This window comes from Peromyscus californicus, unplaced genomic scaffold (assembly GCF_007827085.1).
Source record: "Peromyscus californicus insignis strain IS unplaced genomic scaffold, ASM782708v3 Scaffold_14__1_contigs__length_90479793_seg_2, whole genome shotgun sequence".
NCBI lineage: Eukaryota > Metazoa > Chordata > Mammalia > Rodentia > Cricetidae > Peromyscus > Peromyscus californicus.
The window spans coordinates 41,644,931-41,671,358 of record NW_026294436.1 but is presented as its reverse complement, the minus strand read 5'-3'; the positions used below and the strand labels follow the sequence as shown (position 1 = coordinate 41,671,358).

The 26,428-nt window shown below is 39.7% G+C and overlaps 1 protein-coding gene across 2 annotated transcripts in view; it reads left to right on the top strand.

Annotated features, from left to right (window-relative positions):
* The window catches only part of Tdrd5 (tudor domain containing 5), a 45,669-nt gene that overhangs the window by 6,020 nt on the left and 13,221 nt on the right, over window positions 1-26,428 (top strand). For both annotated transcript variants that reach the window (XM_052737273.1, XM_052737272.1), the window contains exons 4-12: window positions 3,721-3,804; window positions 5,259-5,315; window positions 7,803-7,956; window positions 11,010-11,218; window positions 12,207-12,427; window positions 15,905-16,117; window positions 17,134-17,200; window positions 25,082-25,282; window positions 25,772-25,912. In XM_052737273.1, the coding sequence (XP_052593233.1) occupies window positions 3,721-3,804; window positions 5,259-5,315; window positions 7,803-7,956; window positions 11,010-11,218; window positions 12,207-12,427; window positions 15,905-16,117; window positions 17,134-17,200; window positions 25,082-25,282; window positions 25,772-25,912 (1,347 nt within the window). The remainder of the gene's footprint in view (window positions 1-3,720; window positions 3,805-5,258; window positions 5,316-7,802; window positions 7,957-11,009; window positions 11,219-12,206; window positions 12,428-15,904; window positions 16,118-17,133; window positions 17,201-25,081; window positions 25,283-25,771; window positions 25,913-26,428) is intronic.

The following is a 26,428-nucleotide window of genomic DNA, read 5'->3' as shown; positions in this document are numbered from 1 at the left end:
GAAGTTAATTCTGAACCATCGTGGATAAATTCTGCAGTCTCAATATGTAATACTACTCTTTCAGCATACTGAGAGTCAGTTACTATGTTGAGAGGTTCTGAAAAATCCATTAATACCAACAGAATAGCATACAGTTCTGATTTTTGAACTGAATTATAAGGACTTTGAACCACTTTACTTAAATTTTCTGATTTGTAACCTGCCTTTCCTTGTTTGTTGGCATCTGTATAAAATGTTCAAACTCCAGATATGGGTTTTTCCTGTACAATTCGAGGCAAGATCCAATCAGCTCTCTTTATAAGATCAATTCTATCGCTTTTGGGATATTTGCTGTTAATTTCTCCCAAAAAATTACTGCAAGCTCTTTGCCAAGGTTCACTTTCTGTCCATAATTTTTCAATGTCCTCCTTAGTTAAAGGTATGACAATTTCTGCTGGGTCTATTCCTGCTAATTGATGAAGTCCCAATTTTCCTTTCCAAATCAAGTCAGAGATTTTTTCTACATAAGTTTTTAATTTTTTATTTGGTTTATTTGGTAAAAATATCCATTCCAATATAATATCTTCCCTCTGCATTAATATTCCTGTTGGGGAATGCCTAGAAGGTAAAATAACCAAAATGCAATCCAGCTTTGGATCAATACGATCCACGTGTCCTTCATGTACTTTCTTTTCTACCAAGGCCAATTCTTTCTCAGCTTCAGGTGATAATTCTCTTGGACTATTTAAGTCCTTGTCACCTTCTAAGGTTTTGAACAAATTATGCAGTTTATCATTTTTAAGTCTTTTTGTTGTTGTTGTTTGTTTTTTCGAGACAGGGTTTCTCTGTGTAGCTTTGAAGCTTGTCCTGGAACTTGAGCTGTAGACCAGGCTAGCCTTGAACTCATAGAGATCCTCCTGCCTCTGTCTCCTGAGTGCTGGAATTAAAGGCCACTGCCCGGCAAGTATAAGTCTTTTAACATGAACATGTAATGCAGACATTTTCTCCTGGTCTATGGTTTGCTTCTTTAAATTCTTTTTTATATTTATTTATTCTGTGTGTATGAGTGTTTTGCCTGGCAAATGTGCATGCCTGGCAGTCATGGAGGCCAGAAAAGGCCATCAGATTGCATGGAACTGGTGTTGCAGATGGTTGAGAGCCAGCAGGTGGGTGCTGGGAATTGAACCTGGGTCTTCTGTAAAATCCGGTATCTTATCCACTGAACCTTCTCTCCAGCCCCACTCTTCCTTTTCCTAATCTTGTCTTTGGTAAATTTAAGTCTGGTGATGTGATTGTTTCCAGAGTTTTCTCATATGGTTCTTGTTCACCTAATAGATCTTTGCTGAATGAAAAATAACAAGAAATTCTTCTACATTTTTTTCTAGAATTTTTGAGATTTACTATATATATATATATATATATATATATATATTTGGGACTATTACCAATTTCAAATTAATCTTTGTATAATATGCCAGCTATGAAGTTTCCTGGATAAGGATAGCCAGTTATGGTGATGCTGTTTATTAGACAGGTGTGCTTTTCACATTGAAGTCCCTTGTTACCTGGGGCTCCTTGGTCACTGCCACTTTATAGTATCTTGAAATTATAAAATTGTGTCCAACAGTTTTGTTCTTGTTTACAATTGTTTTGGCTATTCTACATTTTTTTTTTTTTTTTTTTTTTTGGTTTTTCGAGACAGGGTTTCTCTGTGTAGCTTTGCGCCTTTCCTGGAACTCACTTGGTAGCCCAGGCTGGCCTCGAATTTACAGAGATCCGCCTGGCTCTGCCTCCCGAGTGCTGGGATTAAAGGTGTGCGCCACCACCGTCCGGCGGCTATTCTACATTTTTACATTGTATATATTTAATTGTATATAAATCTGATTAAATTTTTATTAAAAATAAGTCTCATGATTTTGATTAGAATGTCATTGAATACTATAGATAAGTTTGAGGAACTATAATAGTCTTCTAATATTAAGTCCCAGAATTCAAGAAAACAGCACATATCTTCATTATTTTTATCTTTAAATTCTTTCAACAGTGTATACTAGTTTTTAATGTATATGGCTTGTATACATTTTATTAAACTTACTATTTATACCTCTCATTTTTATTGTATTAAAAATGATATTTTCAGGCCGGGCCGTGGTGGTGCACGCCTTTAATCCCAGCACTCGGGAGGCAGAGCCAGGCGGATCTCTGTGAGTTCGAGGCCCACCTGGGCTACCAAGTAAGTTCCAGGAGAGGCGCAAAGCTACACAGAGAAACCCTGTCTCGAAAAACTCCCAAAAAAATGATATTTTCAGATTAATCATTGCTCATACATAAGCTGTGTCTTAGAACCTTGAGTTGAGGTGCTTAATAAGCTTGGTTTGACTATTCCCATAATTCTGCTGGCTGTTTTGTAGGGGTGAGGTTTTTCTCAAAGTTCACAGTGCCATCTGGTTATTTTTATTTTTATGTGTGTTGGTGTTCTGCCTGCACATGTGTCTGTGCATCATGTGTACACCTGGTGCCTTCAGAGGCCAAAAGAAGGTGTCCAATCTCTTGGAACTAGAGTTACAGACAGTTGTGACCTGCCATGTGCCATGTGGATACTGGGAATTGAACCCTGGGAAAGAAGCCAGTGAGCTAGTGTGATCTCTCTCTCTCTCTGGTTTTTTGAGATGGAAGTTTCTCTGCTAGCCCTGGCTGTCCTGGAACTTGCTGTGTAGACCAGTCTGGCCTTGAACTCAGAGATCCATCCACCTCTGCCCCCCAGTGCTGGGATGAAGGTCATGCACCACCATTGCCCGTGCTCCTAACCACTGAGCGATCTCTTTGCCCCAGTTTTGTTCTTTTCAGTATGTCTGCCTTCTCTCCCCTCACGCTAGGCTAGGCTCCCTACTGTGAAAAGAAATGGTGGGAGTGGGAACTACATACGTGTGTTAAGTATGTGTTCATGTGGGTGTGTGTGGAGATCTGAGGTTGATGATGGGCATCTTCCTCAGTCACTGCTTCTCAAATATTCACCCGTCCTCCTTTCCACCTGTGCTCTTAGGAGAGGCCTGTGCTTCCAAATTCCCAGAAACATTAGATGGTATCTCTGTCACTGCCGCACATGCACAGCCCTTCCTATCATTTCCTTCATCCTTCGCTTATATTACGTAAAGGGGCTCTCCTCCCCTGCTCTTTAGAGGGCCACTCATGCTCCTTATTCCCTGACTCAACACTCCTTCCTACCTTTCAGAACTTCTAACAGCCCTGCCTTCCGGGTATTAGGCAGTCACTGAGTATTTAATAAATACTAAGTACCTTTGAAAATGAATGGCAAGCATCCTTTCTGGACAAGAGTATCCAATTAACTAAAGACTGTTGAATCTGTAATAGATAATGCTGTCTATCTTGGAATATTCCTCGATGTCTAGTATCACACAAATTCTATTTGCATATTTTATGTAATATAAAATGTCTCAATGATACTAAGAATGTTTATTAGTTAACTGTGTGTATGCATATGTGTCTGTGTGTGTGTGTATTCATGTGAATGCAGATGCCACAGAGGTCCAAGTCTGGGAACTGAACTCCGGTCCTCTACGAGAGCAGTAAGTGCTCTTAACCACTGAGCCATCTCTGTGGCCTTCAGTGCCACTTTTTAGGAACAGGATTTGACCCGTTTGTTGAAATACATTTCCTTTTACAGATTGCTTACATTTATCTTTGACTTTTTAGTGATTTGACTTTTTCTTTTATTCATAGTTGGAGAACACATTCAAATCAGTTATTGCCCAGATTGGACCTGGTGGGACTATTGATCCAGACCTAAAACATAAGATAAAATTTGTAAGTATTTTCCATTTCTGGGAAACAAAAATAATTGGTTTTCATGTGTGGTTGAATTTAATTGTCTACAACGGTTATTATTTTTGTATTTATACCTCATCTTTTCTAAAATTTTGATATATATACACACACATATATACTAGTTTTTAAATCAGAAAAAGCCATCAATAAAATTGTACTGGAAATTTTCATGTGAAATTGTTTAGAAAATGGTTCTTCTGTGAGTGTTCTTCTCATTCCTTTCTGTCCGTTCTTCAACACATCATTGTTGACAAACGTTCAGGGTCTTCCTAACCCAGTGTTCTCTCCTGAACATGTAATGTTATTACAAACAGTTTGTCCAGCCCAGTGTGTCTATGTTCCATGTTCCACTTAGGAGGACCTGGGAGGGATTAAATCTGAGTTGCTTTGGACCTTGGCTATTTAGAAAAATTCTGCATTTGAAGTCCATGAACATTTATGTAGCATAGGTTGCCATCAGAGGCACCGACATTTGATTTGTTGAAGATAAAAATTACTATATTACTCTCTAAAAGATTTGAAGAAAAGGACACTTCCGCAGACAGCTTTACTTTCAGCCACATTTTAAATGATAAGTTTACATTAGCTAGCCTTTTCTGTCCTTGGTACTGATTTATACTTTCATATGATTGGCCATTTCATTGTTTTGCATTATTAATATATGGAAACCCGTTGGTTGTTAGGAATTGGGCCAGGGGGTTTAGTCTGCCTTGAGGATTTTGGTCCTGATCAGTGTAAGCAGAATGCCATTATAGCTCCCACTATCTTACATTATCTCACTGCACTTCCTGCGACTTTGATGGGAGGTAGGTCAAACCGACACACTCAGCCATCTTCTCGTTGTTTTTGAAACTTCAACAAATGTCTAACAATTGTTTGTTCAAAGATGTTCACGATTAATACAGCACCAAAAAAAAAGAAGAAGAAAAGTATTCATTGATAAAGGATTCATTCAACTAAGGATTATCATGTGGCTCCTAAGAAAGTTTATTCTTGTTGCTGTTGGTTTCCAAGGCAATGTGTCCAGCACATGCTACTGTACTTCAGACAGGGTTTAGAGTGCCATGGTTGGCATTGTCCTTTCATGGAAAAGGATGAGTAGTGGAGCATGGATGTGTGTCTTTCTGAAAGATGGTTCTGAAATGCAGTGATTGTCTCTTGGTCACAAGATTTTAAAGGGATATTTACTTTATATTTTCCTTTGATGTGTGAATTAGAGTTTTATAAATACTATATCTAGAAGATTTAGGAAGGCACAAAGTTTTTTATACTGTGTTGAAATTAAAGCAAGTCCACTTCTAGGGACTTGTCCTAAAAATTATGTAAATGTGCAAAATGAAATATTTATGATGGTAATGTTTTTTGAAATGAAAACAATCTTAATATTTTATCTCTTAATATTCAATTTTATCTGTGTTTTTTCTGTTGATTAGGTTGTATCGAAGTTTCCACAAGGTTTGTTTATTTCTAAACTGCTTGGAGAGTTTGAGGTAAGAGTTTTCTTCTCACCAGCCTGCTCTTTGTATTGCTTCATTTTCTTATGATAGACAGAGTCTGCTATTCCTACTGGATCCTCTAAGTCTGTGCCTTTAACACTTAAACCACCTGTTTTGTGTTTTAGTGGCTTTAAAAAATTATGATAGTTAAGGATATGGCCAGTAACAAATATTTGGTTATGGACAGGAAGAGTACTTACTGTTATAACATCATTGAAATAATGATTAACATATTTTTGAAGTGTGACAGTACCAAGAAGAGATGCATAAAAACAGAACACCCCATATACAGTCCTGATTTTATATCCAGTAATAATATTAAGAATGAAGGCACTATAAAGACGTTTCAGATAATAAAAAAAAATGGAGAAGTGTAAATAGACCTGTATTGTAAAAAAAGACAAATAATGTACTTTAGGGTAAATGAAATGATGCCAGATTAAGAACTTGAGTCTTCAAGGGGGTTGAAGAACAGAGGATTAAAGTGAACATGTAAGTGGGTCTAAAAGACTGCTCTCCTGTACCGATTAAAACATTACTGTTTAAATAAAAAATGATGACCTCTAGCTAGGTTTAAAACATGAGATGATGTAATACATGGGAAAACCTTAGTATAAATCTGGAAAAGAAGGGGTGTGGGAGTAGAACTCTACCAACTTCTTTATTGCTCCTTGTTGGGAGCTAGGAAAGCAGAAAGCATACCAAAAGAATTAGAATAAAATACATCTGACATATCAATGAATTGACTCAGCTGATTGTAAAGTACACCTAAGCTGTGTTTCATATAATAACACCATGGAATTACCTTTATAGTAACTGAAAAAGCAAGGTGCATAACTTATATAATCGTATATCAAAGAACTTAAGTTTTGACAATTCTGCAAAGTTATACAGAAAATGGCAATAATAGTTATTTCTAGGGAAATGATTGCTAGGTGACTGCGGGCCGGCTACCCACCAACTCAACCCCACGGTTCCCCAGAGTTTTCTTGAGTGAGAGCAGCAGGAAATATTAGATAGAAGGATTTAGATTGCGGAGATAAACAGAAAATAAAGGGTAGCCTCGAGAGGGCCTGGAACCTATTCCAAGAGCCCTGACTGTCTCTGCCCCAGGGTATTTATAGAAACGCCAAGGGGTGGAGCAAAAGACCTCCTCCCCCAGCACAGCCAAGTGCAGACCATCTCAGACACCTGCACTCAGGCCTGTGGTCCTAATCATCCTCTCTATGCAGACCTGCTGGGTAAAGCCACAAGGAACCTGAAAATGGGTTCCCACAGGTGACTGAAGCATTTGGGGATGAGCAGAGACTTGTTTTTTTATGAGGTTATTTTTTATTTGTGAGAATTTTCATCATAAATTTCTTCTTTAAAATTGTTTATTCTTTCACCACTCCCCATATATAACTTAGATCAGCCACATCATCAGTTTTATCCCCTTCTCCCTCCTGAGACTTGTTTTTGCAGAATATTTGCTTGGACCTTTTGAATATACTATGAAAAATTACTAATTTGGGGGTTGGAGAGAGAGCTCAGAGGACCTGAGTTCCTTCCCAGCCCCCATGTTAGGTGGCTCCTAACTGCCTATAACTGCAGCTCCAGAGGATCCAACACCTCTGGCTTCTCAGGGCACTGGCACTTGTACCCACATGCAGATTTTGAAAAATTAAATCTAAAAAAAAAAGTAGTTACTTTTTATAATTTTAATACTCCACACCCTAGCTTTATATTCAGTTATGACTTCACAGTAAAACACAATTATTTGAGAAACTGATAAACATAACAGGAAAAGAAGTTTTAATACATAACGTGAAGAAATAGAGATGCTAATTCTAATTTGCCGCCACCCCCGCCCCGCCCATTTTTCCTTTGGTTTGCTGATGGCTATAAAAGTGACCTTCTAAATGATCTGACTGATTTGAGACCCCTAATTCCCCAAGTGTTCTGTGGGAGAAGTCCCAGAGAATTGAGTGTCACATCAGAGCATCACGTGACAAGGTCTCTTCCACAGCTGTGCTACCCCGGAAGGGGCCAGTCTTTAGAGTGTTGGTACCTGAAGGCATGTAGTTAGAAGCAGGCCTTTGCTTCCTTAAGGCCTAGGCAGGAGAGAGTAACTGTAATTAGCTCAGTTGCTTGATGTTGGTTCAAGAGATGAAAACTTGGTATTAAGAACAGCACAGATGTATGTGCATGTGTGTGTGCATGTTTGTGTATGTTCTCACCTGTATGCCTATGTATGTGGCACCTAGAGGTCAACCTTGAGTGTCATTCCTCAGGAGCTGTCTCTCCACCTTGTGTCTTGAGGAAGGATCTCTCTGGGACCTGGGGTTCAGTGGTTAGGTTAAGATTGGCCGCCTGTGAAACAGGCTTGTATCCATGAGTTCACTGAACCTTAAGTGTCTAGGTTGACAAAATCCCAACTAAAGCCTTGTCTAACATATATCCAGAGTTTTTATGCTTTTCTTTTTTTTGTTTTTATGACAGCTAATTTTTAAAGAGCAACTTTCACCAAAACAGTTAGGGTTCTTAAATGTGACAGAACTTGTTGGCGCTCTCAGTGACATTCTCCGGGTTGAGTTCAGTGAAGAGAAGCAGGACTTGCTAGTGTTTGATGCTGATCTGAAGCCAGTACCACCTGGTGAGTTACATTGGTATACTACAAACCTCCTTCCTAACTGTGCTTTTGAGGACAGGAAGAAGAAAACATTAACAGTCATCATTGGAATCACATGACCCAAACACGTTAGCCATGAAATGTTTGACTAGTGACCTCCTCCTTAGTGATGTTGTAGTAAAGTTAACCTGTATTATTACCTTTAAAAATGAATTTTCACAATTTAACTTGTTTATTTATTTTTTGAGTGTTTGAAACAGATTTTTACTATGTGGCCCAGGCTGGCCTGGAACTCACCGTGTTACCCCAACTGGTCTTAAACACATGAAAATCCTCTTGCCTCAGCCTCCTGAGTGCTGAGATTACAGGCATGAGCCACCACGTCCAGCAATTTCTTTTCTTTTTTAAAAATTATTTTATTTTATGTGCATGGGTGTTTTGTGTGCGTGTGTGTCTGTGTACAACATGTATGAGCAGTGCCTGGGGAGGCCAGAAGAGGATCAGAACCCCAGGAACTGGAAGTACAGACAGTGATGAGCTGCCATGTAGGTGCTGGGAATCGAACCACGGTCCTCCAGAAGATCAGTAAGTGCCCTTAACCACTGAGCATCTCTCCTGCCTATTATTTTCTTTATTGTCCAGTTATTAGTAATTCTGAAGGAATAAGTCTGAAATAGTTGGTTGATAAGTAACGCTTCTCAGGCTGTGCAGTGAAAGCTTCTTAGACATGTGCAGTCAGAGTGTATGAAGTGTGTATGAGGAACACTACGTTTATATCTTTACAGTAAACTCCAGTTTTTCTAAAAATGTTGTTTTTTCTATTTCTGTATTTACTTTAGGAAACCACATTGGATCTAGGGCATTGTATTTTGTCTTTCTGTTTATAGCTCTGTTTGTTTTTCTTATAGAATTTTTATTGAGATAGCTTTCTATGATCATGTAGATAGAGCCCGTGTGTCCTTACGCAGTTCCCTCAGTGGTGACATTCTGCAATGGTGTGAACAATAGGGTACTTTTATAAGATGTGTGTGGGGAGGTGCATGTGTGGGGCTGCACTTGGAAGCTCGAGTACAGTCCCAGGTGTGTCCCTCAGGTACCACCCACCTCTTTATTGATTGATTTATTTATTTTTGAAGTTACTAGTTGGCCAGGAAGACCCAGGAATCCCCTGGCCCTGTTTCTCCAGCACTAGGATTACAAGCATGCACACCCAATGCCTGGCTTTTTTTTTTTAAATGTGGATTCTGGGGAGGGGGGTGTCAACTGAGATCCTTGTGTCTGCAAGACAAGATTTCACCAACAGCTTTTTCCCCTTCCCAGTCTATTTTATAAATTTTTGAAAGAGGTTCTGATGAACAACTGCCATTCCATATTCTGTCATTGATTTACTGCCAAGATAAGAGCACCATCTTGCACCTTAAGGACATCTTGTTCAGGTCATCGTTATGGTTCATGGGTGTCACAGCTGGATAGGAGTACCCATGATGGTTTGCCTCCCTTGGCAGCTGAAAACCCCAGTGCTGGGTCAGGGTAGCCAGAGGAGTGACCCGAAACAGTACAGGCTGTTGCCTTCCTTTGGTTGCCTCGCAGAGCCGGAAGACAAGTCCCTGTTGCTGAAGACACCACGTACTCTGAAGACAGGACTTGGAAGATTTGAGCTAGAGCTGATCTGAAGTCATAGACTTTTTTAATCACAAAAGCTCTTTAAATCAAATAACACAGAGATAGTTAATGCTTATAGCTACAGTGAGTGTATTTCTATATTATATACTTAATTATGACAATTTCCTTATACAATGCAGTATTATATAAATACTGTCTTTGCCTTTTATGTGTAATATATTGTTTTCCATATTAGTATATTTTTACCTTTGCACCATTTTTATATATTTAATTTAACCTGTGTCCTGTTTGTGGACATTTAGATTGTTTCCATTTTTAACATTATAAAAGCATCGTGACTAGTAGTTTTAGTTTTTTATTTATTTATTTATTTATTTTTTTTTAAAGATTTATTTATTTACTATGTATACAGTGTTCTGTCTGCATATACACCTGCAGGTCAGAAGAGGGCACCTGATCTCTTTACGGATGGTTGTGAGCCACCATGTGATTGCTGGGAATTGAACTCATGACCTCTGGAAGAGCAGTCGGTGCTCTTAACCTCTGAGCCATCTCTCCAGCCTCCTTTTTTTTTTTTTTTTGGTTTTTTTTTTTTTTTCGAGACAGGGTTTCTCTGTGTAGCTTTGCGCCTCTCCTGGATCTTGCTTTGTAGACCAGGCTGGCCTTGAACTCACAAAGATTCACCTGCCTCTGCCTCCCGAGTGCTGGGATTAAAGGCGTGCACCACCACCGCCCGGCTTTTTTATTTATTTTGCTGTTCAGGGGCTGAAACTCAGGCCCTCATTCATCCCAGGCAAGCTTCTCGCCACTGAGCAACATCCTCAGCCCTGTGATAAATATTTTTGTACCTTGTGAGTTCGTTTCTGTTGGACCCACTGTAGGCATAGATCTGAGGAGTCCTGGATTGTGCCAGCCTCAGGTGCTCGTCTATGCATAAATTTCAACAAAATAGGTGGTGGTTGAGGAATTCTCTAAGAGTTCAGGCATAATATTAAAAAATATATATAGTCGGGTGGTGGTGGCACTCACCTTTAATCCCAGCACTCAGAAGGTAGAGACAGGGAGATCTCTGGAGTTCGAGGCCAGCCTGGTCTACAGAGTAAGTTAGTTCCAGGACAGCCAGGGCTACACAGAGAAACCCTGTCAATAAGTAAATACATACATACGTACGTACGTACATACATACATAGAGTATGTACACTGTCAGCTGCTCACTGCTTAGTTAGAAGGAGAAATTGGAAATCAGGATGTTGAGAAAGTTGCTCACCAGGGTTTAACAGCTCCTGTTTTCCCAGTATGAGAATGTTAGGGCTTGTTTCTGTTCTAGAACAACTTCCCTTGTGTCCCTCCATCTGAATGGTTTGCATGGACAAGTTAGCATTGCCCAGCTCGTGGGGCTGCATAGTGGCAGTGGTTCCGGCCGTGGCACACAGCGGGAACTCTGGCTCTTTCAGGTGGAACACTTTCATCAGTCAGAAATTCGTGTTTAGTTCAACCAGACAAGAAAACAGAAGCCAGCGCCTGGGTCTCCAGTCCCTCCAGGAATCCACTGTCTGCTGTAGCAGTTAAGAAGACTACGTGGGATTGCCCTTTGATGAACCACAAGGAACCAGAACAGAGAATCTACAAGAAGCCTAACCTTGTGGTAAAGCCTTTACAGCTGGTGAGTGAGGTTGTTGGACTTCATATAGTAGACCAAATAACTGAATGAATGTTACTTTAAACCAAAATGCTCTTTAGGGAAACATATTTCTAGGAACATCGTTCCTTGGAAGAGGCCAGTTCTTTAGTCCAGCACCACTTTATGGAGCATTTCCTCTCGTTTTCATTTTTTCATTTCCCACACACCTAATTGTAAAGTTTTTCACATGGTTGAGATTTAAATTCTTTCCTGATGGCACTGTTCATTTCTCTATCCTGAGCCTCAGGGTGGAGGCTTGCAATCCTCGGGCTTTAGGAGTCCAGGAGCCCTGCTCTGGCCCTGTCTCAGCAGTGGCCACAGATGCCTTTGTGCCCGTTCTCACCTGGTTCGTTTAATTTTTCTCCTCACTGACATCCTCACACATCTCTTTTGTATTTTCATCTTCTGTTTCTGACTTTGTTGTTACTAAGGAATTAATTCTTTGTCCTCAGGGTAGCTGGCTCTTCAGTGGAATGAGCAGTTGAGAGCCCTGCTGTATTTTCTTCAGGACAATAGGAAGACCTAGAGAAATAGCATATTTTAGAATGCATGTGCTTGCAAACGCTTTTGATCGGAGAACTAGTCTGAATTTGATCCATTCCTTAAAGATAACCTTTGCCTTCTGGTAGGCTTAGGTAGGATGGAAACCCACCTTACTCCAGCCTGAATATTTGAGATGTCATGTTGCCCATTTTGTTGAGGATGGTTGCTTAACACTCTTAACTTTTTGCTCAGTATTTTTATAATGTAGTACTTGAAGAATGTTGTAAAATGTGTGGCTGTGAGCTCTGTTCTAAAGTATTCTGAATCATAATTCTGGCTTGAGACCAAGAATCTGGATTTTTATAATTTCCCAGATGATTGTGGTAAGAATGATTTATGAAATAGCGTTTGAGAGATACTGTCACCAGATTTGAAATGTTCCTTACAGGTTTTTTATGATTTCTCTCTCTCCCTGCCTCCCCTGTAGCAAGTAGAAATAAACAAGCCCCAGCTCAGCTTGTCGGTGGCAAACCATGATATCCCACCAGATGCTGTCCGTGCAAAGAAATTGTGCAGACTTCCACCATTGGACACCAGTACCCTTGTGGGGGTCTTTGTGGAATATATAATCTCTCCTAGCCAGTTCTACATTCGGATCTATAGCAGAGACTCGTCAGAGTTGCTTGAAGATATGATGATTGAAATGCGGTAGGAGCCTCATGCTTTGTGTTCTCATTTGTCTTTACTAGTAATTGTCAGACATTTTGGTCTCAGGACTCCTAAAGCAACGAAATGCTTTTGCTTGCTGATGCTCTTATCATATAGAAACTTAAACTGAGAAAATTAAAACATTAGTTTAAAAAAAAAACATGTGTGGTACTGTAAATAATATTTTATGAAAAAAAAACCTTTTTCTAATCCAAGCATGTACAATAGCCCTTCATACGCATATATGGTGTATATATCTATATCCCTCTGTGGATGCTGAAACTTTGGGTTATACCAAACTTTCTCTATATATGTAGGTGTATACTGTTTTTTCACATACACCCTTACTTTTGCTAAAATTAACTTGTAAATTATATACACTAAGAGAGTCACAAAACTAACAGTAAAATAGAGCAATGATAGCCATATTCTGTGGTAGAAGCTGGGCTGATAACTGACGTAGTAGGTAATTCACGTAGCTCGGTGGCACTCCCAAAGGAGTGATTTGTACCCTGGGCTGGAAAGAGGAAGAGGAATATTTCATCATGCCACTCAGTACAGCGTGCACTTTTGAGTTTATGAATTACTTATTTCTTGAACTTTTCATTTAATAGTTTTGTGCTGTGGTTGATCATAGGTAACTGAGACCGTGGTAAGTGAAAACTATGGATAATGGAGGAACTTAAGTCCTCTGGCCTTATTAATACGTAACTAATAAATGAATGTTTTAATAGTCTTTTTGGAAGATTGTCTTTTGATAATGTCAAAACTTTACAAATTCTTCATAAAATTCATATGCTCTTAATTTAAAATTGATTGGTCTGCTTGAGCTCTTTGAAAAGATCCAGAATGAACTATCTAATTTTGGCCCTAGTACCAGATTAAAATACAGGGCCCTTTGTTTAGAAATAAGAATTTCAAGATAGTAATCGTGGAGAATTTAGGCAAGCTTGGGGCTCCTCTAAACATGGAAAGCAGCCCTGAGTGACTTGTACCTACGTATAATTTTATAATGTCATGTTTGGGCCCTTTCTTAAATGCTGCTTTACCAAATGATGCAGCTTGTCCAAATGTAGATGTGTTTCATTCCATGATATTGAAAAGAAAAAAAACCCCACTTATTGTATAAAACGGTAAGAAACTGAGATCTACCTACCAGTAAGGGAGTTGTGGGGGTTGAGTGAATTCAGTCTCTGTGAAGCAGACTGTCTTTATTACCACCGATACGGTCAGAACAGCATTAACTCTCAGAATTTGTTGTTTGTGGTGGTGAATGCAGCACTTCCAAGTCCTAACTCTGGCTTGAAGGCTTGGATTCTATCATTGACAATGTACAGTCTTAGTAGTTCTCCTTGAAGTGAAGTTTGGGAGATGTGTTTCAAATACTCACCTCTGAACTGCAGTGTTAGTGTTAGGGGTCTGGGGTCATTCAGAGATTCGCCAGTCTGACCACGAATACATTTTAGCAAAGAGGCTTTATTCAGGAGGCACAAAATCAAGTCCACGAACAATCTAGGGAAGTAAAATGCCCGCTGCCTTTTTCCCTGGAGCCTCTCCCAGAGTTCCCCAAGGCATTGTTCACTATGCGTCATCATTCTTCTGACTGTTCCGACAGAGATGGGAGTGGACATATTGTGGCACTAGGTCAGCATTAATGAAGGATTAAGTGGTGGGCTTTGGGAACAATAAGGAAGCAGAGTTAGCACTAGTCATGTGGGGAGGCATGGCTGGGTGGGTAGGGCATGGCTGGATACGAAATCGGAGATGTGAGAGCTGAGTTGTGAGCGCCATGGGAGGGCATTCTTACAGACAGAAGCCACTGAAACCTTTTTGCTTAAAGATTGGGGGAGGACCTCCTTATAGTCAGGACAGGGAGTGTCCCCAAAGGCTCACATGTCAAAGGCTTGGTTCTCAATGCAGTGTTCAGTGATTAGTCAAGTGACTGGATCATGATGGATCTGACCTCATCAATGGATCAATGCATTGATAGCGCCATAATTTAGAGATCTTACTGGCAAGTGGTTCAAAATAGGAGGTGAGATTTTTGCTAAAGTAAGTAGGTCACAGGGTAGTAGGTCACGGGGAGCATGCCTTAGAGGATATAGGTTGTTCCTGACCCATTTCTCTCTGCTCTTTGCCTATGGGCTGCCATGAGGTAAAAGCTCTGCTTCACCCCTCCTCCCTTCGATGTTCCGCTTCACCAGAGAAATGACGTAGCCAAAGTCCCTGAAGCTGTCCTCACTTGTTTCTTCTGGGTATTTTGATATAGACAACGGCTTGTTTTAGAAGGATAACTCCAGTCATAGTGTAGAAAATAATGAGGTGAAGAAAAGGTCAGCAAATGGACAAACTGGAGAGAACTTAGGAAAGTCACACCTCAGTTGGTAAGAAAGGGACTAGAAAGAATAGTGGAGAGAGTGTGAACTACTCTCAGTGTGAAGGCTGTTGAGCAGAGGTTGAGGAGGTGTAAGCTGGGGTGAGAGAAACCCCACACTCCACTCACTGCCTCTGAGGTGAGGAGCAGACAGTCGGCACTGAAGACTTGACAGTCTTAGGATTGTGTTTAGCCGTGGCTGCCTCTCTCTCCCTCAAGTCCCAACAGAAGCTTGCTTGTGAGTGTGGGTGCTCCACGGTGGCCAGGACATCGATGTTTTCTCTCGTTCCAGATGATGTGTTGACCCTTTGGATGTAGTTAGCCACACGTCTGCCAGGGTCCCCTTCTTAGCTAACGAGAGGGAGAAATATCGTTGCTTCGAAAGACAGGACTTGAAGTTTTCACATTCTAAGTTTTTGAAAATTGTGATAAAGTATACAGTAATTTTTCATCTTTGTTTCCTTTTTCAAATATCCTATTAGCTAGAACTTTCTATTCAAATAGCCATGCTTAGATCCTGGGAAGTCTGTATGGCTAGTTAAAATAAGGGTATCTTATTACTAAGGGAAGAAGGGAGGAGAAGGGGTCTGGAGAGAGGACATTTAGCATAGCTTCTGGAGAGTTGAAAATAGGAATCGGTCACAGCTGCCTGAAGTTCTTTGTTTAGGGTGAGAGCCCACGAAATTTCCCCTTCCACTGCCGTTGTTCTGATCTTGTTTGTGTGGCTAACTCTAGGTGAGACTGTCACAGCACATTTCCTGAGATTCTGGCTCTTACAGTCCTTTGTCCCTCATCCAAGATCTTCCCGAACCATAAATGCAGGAAAGTATCCATTTTAGGAAATTCTCTGGAATGAAGTTGGATTACATTATCTTCAGAGAATGTAAGATAACAAGATAAGTGTGTAATTTTCGTACTTGGAAGGAGTTTGCTGATGAAAGGATTTTGATAAAGGAATTGACATTAATAGATATTAACAAATCAAAGAAAATTAAATTTTTTTCTTTGCTTGTTGCTAAGACTTTCTTGTTCTTGATACATCAGTAAAAATTAACATTTTTTCTCTTACTCTATGGGTTTTCCTGTATTACGGAATTCTACAGGCGCTGTTATTCTAACCAGCTGGTTTCTGATCGGTACATCATGCCAGAATATTTTATTCAACCAGGACATCTCTGTTGTGTAAGGATTTCTGAGGACAAGTGGTGGTATCGGGTTATTATCCACCGAATCCTCGGGAAAAAGGAAGTTGAAGTGTTCTACCCAGACTTTGGAAATATTGGAACTGTTCAGAAGTCCTCACTGCGATTCCTCAAGTGAGTTGAATTCAGCAAGAATGCTGGAAAAATGAAATTTTGAATCATGGAACTTTTGAGCTGGGATCTTTTCTTTCTCTTGCCAATTTCCATCCATTCTTTACATCTTATCATAGAGCATAGTTGGCAAATGATCACTTAATATATTTTGTTTGTTTGTTTTTTCAAGACAGGGTTTCTCTGTGTAACTTTGCACCTTTCCTGGAACTCACTCTGTAGCCCAGGCTGGCCTCGAACTCGCAGAGATACACCTGCCTCTGCCTCCCGAGTGCTGGGATTAAGGGCGTGCACCACGACCGCCCGGCCATTTATTGTATTTTTTTTTTTTTTGGTTTTTTCAAGACAGGGTTTCTCTGTGTAGCTTTGCACCTTTCCTGGATCTCGCTCTGTAGACCAGGCTGGCCTCGAACTCACAGAGATCCGCCTGCCTCTGCCTCCCGTGTGCTGGGATTAAAGGCGTGCGCCACCACCACCTGGCTATCCATTTATTGTATTTTTAAGAGACTTATTTGTATTGTTTTTAACTGTGTGTATGTGTATGATTGGGTGCCCACAGGGGCCAAAGCTATAGGAGCCCCTGGAGCTGGAGTTACAGGTAGTCCTCCACAGAAGCAGCACACACTGTTAGTTACTGAGCTGTCTCTCTAGCCCCTGATCACTCGTTTTATGGATGGTCTGTAGTCTGTCTTGTCTTCTGTCACTTAATTATGAATTTGAATGGACCATGAGAATACATATTGGTCTTTTATTAAGAAAGTAACTCAGGGTCATGCTAAGAGGCATACTTAGATGCCCAGGGGTTGAACAGTTTTGACTGGTGCTTTGATTGACATGGTTCTCTTCAAAAACATGCTGTTTATAATTTGTTTCTTAAATTACTTTTCAAGTACAAGGCATTAATTTAAAGTGTGGTGAATTAATTAAAATGGTGTGAATAACAAGACAAGAAATGGATCAGAGACTCGATAAAAGCAGTGTACACATGTGATTCAATAGTCATACCTTTGATTCTGCAGATGCTGCTACACAAAGCTTCCTGCTCAGGCTATACCTTGCTCTTTGGCTTGGGTGAGACCAGCAGAGGTACGTTTACTTGTTTCTCATTGGTCAGCAAAGATTTGGTTCTTACTTTATGCCAGTCACAATTCTGAGTTCTCAGGACACAGAAATAACATTGAAATGATTGTGGGTCATTTGAGAGAGAGACGTGTGGGCAGGAATTGCGTCATGTCACATTTTCTGTCATTTGCTGTGGTGTAAAAGAACAGCAAAAGGAAATAAGCCTATTTTTGTTTACTCAAAGGGCAAAAAGAGAAGACGTTGCAGGCAGAGGGAGAGGAGCACAAACATTGAGCACAACATTCTGTGCCCAGAATGCAGGATAAGCTGGGGTGACTAAGTTCATCTATGAACAAGTAGCAGTTGTTACCATCAAACACTGTGCACTGTGTATAATTGCACTTGGTGAACTTTGACCTAACTTGCAGCACAGGTTTATTTATACCAGTATCACCACAAATGAGTGCTCTGTTGTGCTATGATGTCATCACACAACATGTTACTAAGCAGTAGGGATTTCTGATCTGCTGCAAAGAGGCTTCTTTGGTAAGGGACGAGAGCTGCACTTACCTGTGGGTAATTGTGTCTTTGGGGTAACTTCGTGCTGGCTGGCAGTTCATGGGCGTCACAGCTGGGTGGAATTATTGATGACTGGCATAGCACCTTTTGGTGTATATGAAAGCTAGTCCTCAGTCAGGGAGGAGACTTTTGGGTCAGATCCAGCTGTAATGCTGAGTCCTGTCCAAAGTGTGTGGTGTCTTCAACACTAGGATCTGAACTTCAACTTCAGAAGCAATCAGGGGCAACAGGGAAGCCTAAATTTTCTGGAATCTCTTGGACTCCCTGACCAGCAACTCAAAAGAGGTTTCTCATGCCTCATGCTGGGGTTTTATTAGGTAGTCTGTAACTCTTGCAGAAGGCGTTATCATCCCAAGTGGCGTAAGTTCATTTAAACTATCTATATGTATGTGTATACTTTCTAGCTTGTTCTTTCTTTTTTAATTTAGCATTCCTGATTTTGAAGATTAAAAAATTAATTTCAGTAAATTTTACTTTTTTTTTTTTTGGTTTTTCAAGACAGGGTTTCTCTGTGTAGCTTTGGAGCCTGTCCTGGACTAGCTCTGTAGACCAGGCTGGCCTCGAACTCACAGAGATCCACCTGCCTCTGCCTCCCGAGTGCTGGGATTATAGGCATGCACCACCACCACCGCCTGACTTTACTTTGTATTATTTTAAAAAAAAATACTTGCGTATACCAGTGCAAAGACATTGGAGCACTCAACGTCATTGATCTCTCCTGACCTGTTTTTATTATATAATATCATATAATCACTTAAATAAATGAGGTACAGTACCATTTGTTGAAGATGCTGTATTTTCTCTGGCGTCTTTGGCAGGATCAGATGTCTGTAGTTACATTTACTCATGTTTGGGTCTTCTCTTTTCTTTGATGGGTCCACACGTCTGCTTTTGTGCCCGTGTTATAGTGGTTATATGACTACAGCTCTGTACTACAGCTTGAATTCTGGAGTGGTGATCCATTCAGCATTGTTGTTTGCACTTGGGATTGCTTGGGCTACCCAGGCCCTTTTGTGTTTCCATGTGTATTTTGGGATTTTCTCTGTTTCTGTGAAGAACATTATGAAGATTTTTATATGGATTGAGCTGAATCTGCACATTGCCTTTAGCAGGATGGCTATATTAACAGTATTAACTCTACCACCCAAGAGCTCAGAAGATCTCTCCATATTCCAGTGTCTTCCTCAGTCTCTTTCTTCAAAGGTTTAAAATTTTCATTCCAGAGGCCTTTCATATCCCTGGTTCTGTGTTTTCCTAGATTTATTATTATTATTATTATTATTATTATTATTATTATTATTATTATTTTATTTTGGTTTTCCGAGACAGGGTTTCTCTGTGTAGTTTTGGTGCCTGTCCTGGATCTCACTCTGTAGACCAGGCTGCCTCGAACTCACAGAGATCTGCCTGGCTCTGCCTCCTGAGTGTTGGGATTAAAGGCGTGTGCAACCACCACCTGGCGATATATTATTTTTTGATGCTACACTGAACGGAAGTGTTTGCATGATCTCTTTCTTAGCATGTCTGTTGTTATTATATAGAATGGCTACTGAATTTTCTGAGTTGACTTTTATCATTCCACGTTGTCAGTGGTGATCAGTTCTAGTAGTTTTCTGGTGGAATTTTCAGGACCTTCATGTATGAAGTCATATAATCTTCAGATTTGCCGCCTTTGCCTAGTCGCGCCCATATTTCTTTCCTTTGTCTCATTTCTCTAGCTAGGACATTGACCACTGTTGAAAAGGAGTGGAGATGAGCCTGTCTCATTACGGACATTCACAGAATTGCTTTGAGTTTTTCTCCATTTAGGATGATGTTGGCTGTAGCTGGCTTTTCCTGGAGATGAAGGGGTGCCTCAGCATAAATATAATCAATCCTATAAATGAACTTAAAGACAAAAATCACATGATCGTCTCCATAGATACGGACAAGGCCTTTGACAAAATCCAACATGACTTCATGAAAAAAGTCCTGGAGTAGGGGTAGAGGGAACTTTCTTAACATAATGGAGGCTATATATGACAACCCCTCAGATATTTTTACAGTATGAATGCCTTTATGGTGGTAGAACTGAACACCATGGAAATAAGTGATAATTCAAGTTGTTCTTTTTTCTTGTTTCGTTTATGAGTCATGTTGGCATGTAGTTACGTGATACTTGACTTTATATATTAGACATGATAGTTTTACTTCCCATGTTGGATGGCTCTTATAAGTAAGAAAAACAAAGTATGTGTGATAAAAGATAATAATGACTCTAAAGGGTGTTATTAGAAGAAATTCAAAGTGGGAGTAAATTAACAAATAAAAATTTAAAGTTAATTTTCTAATGTACTATACATTAATTAGAATAAACTTTTAAAACATGATCATAAGGTGTGCATCCTCTTGGAATTCCCCTTCCTGACTGATGGAGCAACCTTAGGGTCTATCACCATTGATAATGTTATCAATGCTATGAATTACAATCTTTCCTTTTAAATTTTATGCTTGTGGATGTTTTGTCTGAATGTGTGTATGCTTAACAAGTACATACAGTTCACACAGAGACCAGAATAGGGTGTCAGAACCCCCAGAACTGGAGTTCCAGATGGTTTTCATCTCCAAGTGGGTGCTGGGAAATGAACCAGGGTCCTCTGCAAGAGCAGCAAGTGCTGTTAACCACTGGGCTATCTCTCTAGCCCCTGGATTTATATCTTAGTATAGATGAATTAATTTGTTTTTGTGATACTATGTTTTGATAATGCCTATATTACTATGCTAAAATTATTGCTTAAAAATTAGTATTCACTGAGCTACACTATTAGAATTTTTTTAGACAAAGCCAGAAATCAATTCCTCTTTTTCCTCAATGAGCTAGCTCAGGTTACCTCATTGTTCATGACTGAGGGATTCGTTTGTATGTGAGTGTATGTATCCTGGCAAAGCATTGAGCATTAATGTGTTTATTGTATTAAGCAAAATACATATAAACTCTTCAATTAGTATATTCTTACAATAAAAATTAAATAATAAAGAAGTAACTAAAAGTGAGCATCATTGGGATGGGGCCCCAATTCTGTTCCTGTTCCTCCTGTACACTAGATCCCCGCTTCCCTTGCATGATACAGAGCCCACCATTTACATGCCCTCTTCCTCTCTCCCTCCTCTTCCCACTCTCTTCTCTCACCTCTTTCTCTCTGTGTGTGAGCCCATGGCAAGGAGGCTGTCTACTAGCCAGGAAACATGGTCTCAGTAGGATATGAATCTTTCAAACCTTAAGTTTAGAATTGTAAGACTGTAGATTAATGAAAAACTAATGTTCATTCTAGCATTTTGTTAGATTATCCAAATTGATTACAGTGTACATATTGAAGTATTACATTTGGAAGCTGCTGAGAGATTAATTTCTTTTTTTTTTTTTTTGGTTTTTCGAGACAGGGTTTCTCTGTGCAGCTTTGCGCCTTTCCTGGGACTCACTTGGTAGCCCAGGCTGGCCTCGAACTCACAGAGATCCGCCTGCCTCCGCCTCCCGAGTGCTGGGATTAAAGGCGTGCGCCACCACCGCCCGGCGAGAGATTAATTTCTTTTATGTTACCTTAAATGACCTTTATATGTAATGGAACATAGCATAAAGAATGTGACACTCTACCATTGTAGTATCTGTAAATCTATTTTTAACATGTCCTCATAGATCAAGCTTTTATTAACAATTTCATAAATATAGTTATTTTATAATGTCTAACATTCAGTAGTATGTTATTTTTGTCAAAGTATTTATTTTGTATAAATGTCTTACATAATACCTTAAAAATATGAAAACTGTAATTTTCAAGTAATTCATGTAACATGATAAATCATGTGTTGTTCCAATGTGATCTCTTAAAAGTGCATTTTTATGCTATATAGTTCAATAAAAATTAACACAGTGGTAAAAGGGAGATGTTCAAAGAATCTAGTCTCTATATATGATCTAATATATAATATGCAATTACAATAAATAGTTTTCTTGAAGGAATGTAAGAAAATAATGAAACTGAAATTAACTTGAAGATGTTTGTTTTGTTAGAATTTTTATTGTTTTAAGAAATATTGTTTTTATTTAAAAAATAAGAAATTGGTTACAAAAAATTATAATAGTGTCTATTTGGATCTGATTACATATTTTAAACTCATCATCTATTCCCACTCCTTGCCTGGGAATATTTTCCCACTTGAGCTGCACTGTTTAGTATCTCATAAGGGTCATGCAGTGGCAAATTTAGTAATGTTTACCAGAACCCATCATTATTTTGTATTAATTTTGGTGCATGTGCTAGAGATTGAAGGCAGGGCCTCATGCTTGCAAAGCACGGGCTGTACCGCCTGTTAGAGCCCCCCCCCCACCCCAGGCCCATTACAGGTTTGCCAGGGGTAGGGCTCCGGGCTGGCATCAGCTTCTCTTGCACACTAGAGGCTACGCTAGCTTCTGGTCTTCCTAACTAGAGAAGTCACTGTCAGTCTAGTGACTCTTCCTGTGGAACTCCTTAACACTGTTTTGTCCTCGTTGTTTTAAAGATCTTCCTCCCTGTGTCCCTTACATTCAGTTTCAGGGAGTGTTTATGTAAAATGTGATATGTTTACTTGTGTGTGAACTTATTATTTATCCTACTTTTCTCACTGGGCACTTAGTAATAATCTGTGGGTTATTAGTTTTCATTAAACCTTGTGAATTTGAAGTTGTTATTCTTTGACTATTATCTATGCTCCATATTCATATTTTTATTCTCTCTGTTTGTGTGTCTCTCTTTCTGGAACAAACATTTAAAGTGTTAAAGGTAAGTTTTTCTTCCAAATCTTTTAGCTGTCTTCTGTATTTTTATGTCCATGTCTTTACATAGTAGGCAGTTTTTTTCTAAATTATCTTCCACTGTCTAGTGTACTCTTTAATCCTTTTTAATCTGCTACTGAATTAACTCGGGAAGGTTTTAGTTTTTGTTAATTGTACTTTTACTGAAATTTAGTTCAATTGTATCAATTTTAAAAAGTGTGTGTGTGTGTGTGTGTGTGTGTGTGTGTGTGTGTGTGTGTGTGTGTGTAGAAGCAGGGGTGAGAGCAAGACAGTTCTCCAGCCACCTTGTAAGATCCATGGGTTAAACTGGGGTGATCAGGCCCATGCACGGTCGGTGCTTCTACCCACTGAGACAACTTGCTGGCCGACCTGTACCAATCTTTATAAATTGCTAATCTCTACAAAAGTTTCAAACTAAGTTGGGTAATTTTTTTGTTGTTAGTATTGCTTTAAGTGTAAAGTTAGTTTTATAATTACTTAGAAATGAAAATGCTTTAAGGTTTTGAGGATTTTTTTATGTGGTTTCTACTTGTTCGCATATATATGGTTCATTATTTAGGCTTTATTTTAGATAAAATTTTTATATTTTCATTTAATTTTGTGTGTGTGTGTGTGTGCGCGCGCATGTGCACTCATGCTCCAGCACATGCATGGATCTGTGTGTGCATGCATGCCATACATTGATGTTAGTGGACAGCTTGTGGGAGTTGGGTCTCTATTCCATCATGTGGATCCTGGGGATCAAACTCAGGTTCGTCAGGCTTGTGGAGCAATCTCAGACGTCCACACTGTGTCTGTATCTGCCTTTATACTGCTGTTCTCTTGAAAGTTTGTGTCAGGATGGTTGGATGGTGTCTGTCTCCAGAGAGGGTTTATAGTTGCTCCGCCAGGTGCCCAGAAGGTCTACTATGCTGTACTATGCTGATGGAAACGAACAACCTGAAGATTGCTAGACTACGCTGGTGGGGTGAAAACGGAGCCACAAATCCATGTGAAGCTTAGTATATGTTTTGCCTCCCTTTTTCCTGGGAGCGTATCTCCCAGAAATTAGCTTAAGGAAGGAAAGTTCTCTAGACTCCCAGCCATTGTAGACCCTGGTTTTGATATCTGTCCCTTTGGACTCATTAGGATCATCAAAACTATAGTTCAGATTTGCCCAGATCTGCAGGTACTCTGAAGGCAGAAGTAGAACTCACTTTCCCTTCCATTTTGGCATGACAATTTGTTGCTATTTTATAAGTTCTTTGGTCTTTTGTGATATATTAAAATAATATTTTACCCAGAATTTTTATTTTTTTTCTATGGAAGGGTTAGCCTAATAATCTTTAACTGACTTTTTAAAAAATGAGATTTACTCAGTGGATAATTATTTACGTTTTCCAAACCTTTTCATTATTTTTCTTTTTAAATTAGCATATATAATATAAAATAAGGAGTTTATGACATTTTCATGCATACATATAATGTATTTTGATCATATTTGCCCCATTCCTTTGTTTTTATTATGAGATTTTCTTGTGTTTATATAATATTCTTATACTCCCTTCCCCTTTTATCTTCTGTAGCTCTAATATTACCCCTTTTATTCTTATGCCCAGCCCTGGATTCCACACCTTAGAGGAACATGGAATGCTTGTTTTATGAGATTGTCCCAATTCACTTAATGTGATGATTTCTACATCCATTTCCCTGCAAACTACGTGATTTAACCCTTCCTGGTGCTGAGTAGAACTCTGTTGTGCATGTACAACACGATTGCTTTATCCCTTCATCTTTATCCATCAGTAGGCACCGACTGACTTCCTGACCTCACTGCTGTAACAGTACCATGGTGACCTCACTGCTGTAACAGTACCATGGTGACCTCACTGCTGTAACAGTGCCATGGTGACCTCGCTGCTGTAATAGTGCCGTGGTGACCTCACTGCTGTAACAGTGCCATGGTGACCTCGCTGCTGTAACAGTACCATGGTGCACATGAGTGTCCAGCTGGCCCTGTAGGAGACAGACATAGATTCTGAGTGTATACCTAGGAGCAGTGTAGTTGGGTTGTGTGGAATTGTTAATTTTACCTTTTGAGGGATCTCCATACTGGTTTCCATAGTGACTGGACTAGCACACACCCCCAGCAGCATTTACAAGGGCCCCTTTTTTCTGTGACTTCTCCAGCATTTGTTATGGTTTTCTGGTGATGGCTGTGTTGACTGAGGTGCAGTGGAATCTCTGTGTGGTTTTGATGTGCATTTTCTTGATGGTTGGATCCCTTATTTATATAAGTAAATAATATATTCCTGAAAATGAGAGTTCTTCACCAGATGATTTTTTGTAGTCATGTTTATTTAACCATTTTTTCTTTTTCTCCCCCTAAAATTATACATGTTTTATATATTCTAGTTTTTTAGGATTTTGGTTTTTTTTCACTTAAAACTCTAGTTCATTAGCAATTCATTTTTGTATATGATTGCTTTAACTCAGGTATAAATCTATCACATAAATATATCTCTGTTGTATTTTAGGAACACTGGACATCCAGAGCTATTTTGCACTTCCAGAAGCTATGTGGTTTGAAGCCATTAGTAGGGGTGGTGGATGAATATATAGACGGAATCCTTAATATTTTTCTTTGTGATACATCCTCAAATGAAGATGTCTACTTTCATCATGTCTTGAGGACAGAGGGCCATGCTATTGTATGCCGAGAAAATGCTCCATCCAAGGTAAAATACATATTTAAATGCCACATTTTAGGATATAAGACAATTTAGTATGTGCAGTCACTGATGTACTCTTCAATCTTAGAGATGTCTGTTAGGTTCCTGACTTCTCAATGCAGAGCACCCTCCTCGTTTTCAGGGGACTATTGAAACCTGGCCATTACCACCACCACTGAGAAACAACTCCACAACTTGCTAACTGTTCTTTAATCCTCTGGTGAACACTACTTGTATTTAAAACAAATGATTTAATCCCTCTAACCCTGAAATAGTTAGTTAATCTAATGTTTTCCCAGAAAAGAACTACATTCACATTTTGAAATTAGTAATAGTCCTATCTACGTAATTTCTCATCCTGATGCTGTTTTTGAACTGAAGAAGTATCAGTGTGGAGATCGTCACCTTATGTTAGAACGTAGGCTTCAGTGCCGTGTGAAGCGCCAGCTTGTTCTCCCTTTCAAGCTTATTATATAATTGGATGCTTTGTCATAGGGCTTCAGTGATCTCAACCCACTAGCGCTCTACACTAACTCCAGCGGAGTGGCCGCAGGTGACACGGTCCTCACAGAGCTGGGGCGTCCTTCTCAGCAGCACTATTTTAACGAAGACAGGGAGATACAGCAGCAGTCCAAGGTGAGTGCACTGTAGAGCCAAGTAAAAGGCTTCTGCAGATGTAATTACTCCAGTTAACTATCGTTACACCCTCATTTTGTAGATGAGTGTAATGACACTTTGCAGACAAGGTCTGGGAACCTTCCACAACTATAGTGAGAGTGACCTTGTCTTTTTGCCAGTTTAATCCTTTGCATTAGTCCTGTTTCCTCTTTAACGGGTCCTCTTATGCACCAAATTCTCTTGCTCCCTTGGTGTGGCTGTGGTTCCCCTACACGAATGCCAATGCTATTCTTTTAAAAACATTTTTATTGCATGTGTTTATTGTGTGTATGTGTGTAGGCACAGGCATGCCTCGATGCACACGTGGAGGTCAGAAAAAAGCTTGTGGGAACTGGTCTCTCTCTGGCATGTGGGTCGCAGGGATGAAACCCAGCAGCCAGGCTCGGGGTAACAAGTGCTTTTCCCCTGAGCACCTTGCTGCCCTTGACACTTTCCTGGACTACTCGGTATTGTTGGAGTCTTCTTATTTCATAC